Here is a 5,063-nt window from a genome sequence, read left to right as displayed (position 1 = left end):
TGAGATCATTGCACTCCATGAAGCAAGTAGAGAATGTGTATGGCTAAGATCAATAAGCCGACACATCTGTTCAAGCAGTGGGATTAGCAAAAATACGGAGCCAACTATTCTATATGAAGATAATGCATCATGTGTTGCTCAAACAAAGGACGGATATATTAAAAGCGATAGAACGAAGCATATTCATCCGAAGTTCTTCTCATACACTCAAGAGCTCGTGAAGAAGAAAGAGATTGAAGTAAGATATGTCCAATCATGCGACAATGCAGCTGACCTCTTCACAAAATCACTTCCGACTTCATTATTCTGAAAACATGTTCGTAACATTGGAATGCGTCATCAGAAGGATCTATGACTACTCATTCGAGGGGGAGCTTACGTAGTTGTACTCTTTTTACCTTACTATAGTTTTTCCCATTGGGTTTTCCTAGAAAGGTTTTTAACGAGGTAACATAGACGTTAAGCAAGAAGCGATAATGACACTGGTCTCCAAGGGGGAGTGTTATAAACGTGGATAAGTAAATGTCAATAAACAACGCACCGAATATTGAAATTTACGTGTATATGTTTATTACGTGGAGCCAAAATCACTATGCACGCACAATAACTTCAACTTTTTCACTTCTATATAAATCGATCATTTCGATCGATTGTAATATATCAAAAACACAATCCCTTCTCACTTCTCCCTTATAATAAAATCTCTTTCTATATCAGTGTTATCTTCTTCATACGGATATAAAATTTTGCTTTATTTAAATTACCGCGATACAATAAAATTTCAGTTCTTTTTATAACAGTTAAGTGTATTGATAGTAAAGTAAGCTTAACCACCATGAGTTGACTTTAAGAATATGAAGTTGTCGAACTGAAAAAATCATTAAGGAAAATTACATTTAGTTGATTTGAATTAAAAATCAGTTTTAAGTTGCTTATCACAGTTTACACCAATTAGCCTAAAACAATCATTACTAGTTTTGACTCATTAACACGATATGATGATGAAAATATATTTTTATTCTTAAAAATAATCAGAAATCAACTGCAAAACTCCATGATTAGCTGACAAAAAAACTCCATGATTAGGGAAAAGAGAAAGAAAAACCTGAAGATAATGGCTAGGATAAAGGTAAGAGCAGGAGTGATATTGCTAATAGCTGAAGCTAAGGTTGGGTTGCTGTATTTAACGCCTATATACCCTGTGATCACATACATTGAACTATGAAAAAAAAAAAAATTATATTAGCAACACTTAAGTGGAAGATAGTTCCATATTCATAATTGTATGAAGAGTTATATAGATGGATTTACCCTAATAGTCCAAGAAGTCCCATCTTAGAAAGTATTGAGAAACTTAATGGAGGAAGTGATCTTGACCTGTTAGAAATACGTACAGAATCAAATGAAACCAACAAATAAATGGTTACGAACTACCAAATAGATTGGATTATTAGAAACCTGTTGGAGAAGATATGTGAAGGAAGAAGTAGAAGGGAACCAAGAAGATAAGAATAGCCTAGGAAAGCGTAAGAGTTGAGTCCCTTTGAAGTCGCTGCTTTGAACAGAGTATTCATTCCTACGATACCAGTTTCGGACGCAAGCATGGCCGTCAAGAACACGGCCTCTCTCCTCCAAAGACTTACGGCTCCGGCCATTATTGGAAATGATAAATTCTTAGTGTTGAATGAGAGCTGTGATTTATTATTCCTCTATTTTTCTCTTTATGCTATGATTGAAAAAACGAAATGTCGTTTTGTGGTCCATAAGTGTCGGTTTTATACTTTTAAATGTTATTTCTAAGCTCCGAATGGAGAAAGCAGATTAGATGTTCCGGATCGAACGGATCAAACAGATTGAACGGAACAAAAGTGGTTCAAATATATAGAGCTGTCCAAGTATGGATCAAGCGGATCTATCTGTTCAAAACATATATTTAAATAGTAAGTACTGCAAAAATTTAATTTATATTGCAAAAATTTAATTTATATAAAATTTAATATACTATTTATTTTCATAATTTAAAAGCTATTTTAAATATACTTTAGAAATGAAATATATAAAATTTTATTCAAAATATAATAGAAAACTATTTTAAACATATTTATTATTATTTTGAATTTTAAAATTAAATATTAGAAAAAGTAAAAATAAAACGAGTCAGACGGATCAAATGAAGCACTAGTGAATCAAGCGATTTAAACATGTATATTAATATATTTTATTTTAACATGTATATTATTTGCATATTTTAATATTTTATAATATTATATGCTAATAGTATCATATGAATTTAAAATTATAGGAGTATTAAATAACGAGATATAAAATTTATAAATTAACACTTTCATTATCATAAAACTTTAAATAGTAAAGTTGGTTGTGTCTAAATAAAAACTGTAAATAAATTAATATTTTTAAAAATATAATAAAATTCTTAAAAATACAAATTATCCATTCCAAATACAGTATTTTATAAATATTAATAAAGCACAATAAATAAGGGGAACTGCTTTTGGAACACTTCAAACGGAAGACATTCCATGCTTCGTCATTTTCTTTGTAAAAATGAAATACAAGCGCTTCATTTTCTTAAATTATTATAACTTTATGGAACTCCAATTGATTTGTTGTTTTCTTGAATGGAAGATTGTGTTGCTATCCCTCCACCCAAGTGAGAACTGTTATTCTTAAGAATATAAATTATTCCAAATACAGTATTTATAAATCCTCTGTATACTAAATCACAATTTATTTAACGAATAAAAATTAACACATATTTCTATATTTTGCAAAAAATTAAAAAAATTAAAAAAAAATTGAGCAAAAACTTAAATCCCTAAATTTTTCATGCCATGATTTCAATCAGTTTCAGCTTTTATATAACTTGCAAGCAACTACTTCATCTCTCTTCTATCTCCTATCGCTTCTTTTTTTTCAATCTATTTTTTGTTGTGAGTGAAGGAAAAAATGCATACAGTAATTTTTTCTAAACTTGCATTTATTCGGATTCATGCTTTCTTCTCATTTTGATAATTTTTTTTGAAATGGACTCATTTTGATAATTTCTAATCATGATTCAGGTTGAAGATATACTCAAGTATATTCATGTTTCAAAGTTTAGCTCTTTAACAAGAAAACATGCAAAGAATTTTAATCGACAGAGGTAACAGTAAGTATACATGAATCTAATATACACAAATTGGATATTTATAAATCTGTTTCTTATAGGTTAACTATTTGAAAAACACATATTAGAAAGTGATGCATTTTCGTGACAAAAAAAGAAAGAAAGTGATGCATTTAAACACTAGAAGTGATGCATTTAAACACATACAATAACACTAAAACTAACACTTCTAAAAAATTGGAAGTGCTACATTTAAAAACTAAAACACATAAACTATAGAAAAAACACCAGCACAAAAATTGCTTCTAACCGTTTTGTTTTAACGCAGAACTTCTAATTTTAGATGTTTGTTTTAATTTTAGGTGTTCATTTTATCCGATGTTTAGGTTTGATAAAAATTAAAAATAGAATATATTTAAAAAATTAGAGATAAATTTAAATGCCAGTTAAAACTGTCCGTGTGAGGGACGGGGTGATATACTAGTATTAATGAAAGCACAATAAATAAGAGGAACTGCTTCTTGAACACTTCAAACCGAAGAAGACATTCCATGCTTCGCCGGCGGTTCTTACATTTTCTTTGTAAAAATGAAACACAAACGGTTCATTTTTTTATTATTACAACTTTATGGAACTCCAATTGATTTGTTGTTTTCTTGAATAGAGATTGTGCTGCTGTCCCTCCACCAAACGTGAGAACCACTTGAAGAACCACTTGAAGAACCACTTCTCATTCAAACACTCACTACAAGAAAACACGTCAGTTGCAAGGGAAAATTGCATCGCAATTCCGTTGCAAATCGCTTATTGCGAGGGTTTTGCGAGAAACCACGTTCCTTCGCAAATCGCTCGTCGCAAATGAAAATCGCTCGTCGCAAAACGCTTGTAAATTTGCGACGGAGATAAATTCCTTGCAAATTTACGACGGAAACGTGTTTCTTGCAAAATTGCGACAGAACTGATTTCCTCGCAAAAATTTGCAACGGTTTTGTTGTTCCTCGCAAATTTGCAATTAACTATTTCGTCGCAATTTTGCAAGGATTGTTTTCCTCGCAAATTTGCAATTAAGAGTTCCGTCGCAATTTTGTAAGGGTGTTATTTCGTTGCAAAATTGCGAGGCTCGTTGCAAGTCATTTGCGAGTACTTGTTTTTTCTTGCAGAATTTGAAATTTTATAAATTGTTATATATTTATAAAATTCTGAAGAAAATTAAATAGTTAACGAAAATATTACTGAAATAGAAAGAAATTCAAGAGTCATTACACAAACACATACATAGAAGTTTCAAGTCATTTGAAAGAGATAGAAAACAAACTAAATAGCATCAGATTCATCATCATCACCAGAACCAGAAGACGCTTCAGACTGGAGAATGTCGGCCACGGTAGGGTCTTTGCAAGCGAGATGACGAACAATCTTGTAAAGCTTCGAAATTTCATTTCCCTGGCTCTCAATCTTTTGAGCTTTCTCATAGATGATCTTCTTCAAAGATGGGTCTTCAGTACTGCTAGAAGGAAACGAAGCAGGAACAGATCCTAAAGATGTATTTAGAGAACCCACTCCATACAGTCGTCCCTTTTTGCGGGGAGCGATCTGCATAAAAAATCAGAAAAGGATCAATATCAAAGAAGACTTAAAAAAATTTGAGATTGAGAGCCGTAATAATATACCTCACAATAGATCTTGTTCTTTTCCGCTGGAGAGAGGCCACTAGAACCAGTGCTCTCGGGATCATTACTAGCAGCCTGAGATAACTCCTGAAGTTTAGATGTCACATCATTGTAGAGCTGCTGAGATTTGCCGTCAACAAAAGAACCATCCGGGTTTCGTTTAGTGATCTCGAGAACAACAAGCAAGTCTGGAATAGAACAGCCAGTTTGCTCAGCCTACAATTTAAAAGATTAAGTTAAACCATAAAAATGAGATCACAACTTAG

At 31.8% G+C, this 5,063-nt stretch overlaps 1 protein-coding gene across 1 annotated transcript in view; it reads right to left on the bottom strand.

The window, feature by feature from the left end:
- Nucleotides 1–1,727, bottom strand: part of LOC106327799 (WAT1-related protein At3g28100-like) — a 7,520-nt gene extending 5,793 nt beyond the window's left edge. The window contains exons 1-3 of the mRNA XM_013766053.1: nt 1,459–1,727; nt 1,312–1,377; nt 1,106–1,219 (exon numbers count right to left, since the gene is read on the bottom strand). Of these exons, the coding sequence (XP_013621507.1) occupies nt 1,106–1,219; nt 1,312–1,377; nt 1,459–1,655 (377 nt within the window). The 5' untranslated portion in view covers nt 1,656–1,727. The remainder of the gene's footprint in view (nt 1–1,105; nt 1,220–1,311; nt 1,378–1,458) is intronic.
- Between the last annotated feature and the right edge of the window lie 3,336 nt (nt 1,728–5,063).

The sequence above is a fragment of the Brassica oleracea genome, chromosome C2, assembly GCF_000695525.1.
Source record: "Brassica oleracea var. oleracea cultivar TO1000 chromosome C2, BOL, whole genome shotgun sequence".
In the NCBI taxonomy this organism is placed as follows: domain Eukaryota; kingdom Viridiplantae; phylum Streptophyta; class Magnoliopsida; order Brassicales; family Brassicaceae; genus Brassica; species Brassica oleracea.
The sequence above is the reverse complement of the archived record's forward strand: the minus strand, read 5'-3'. Positions and strand labels throughout refer to the sequence as shown.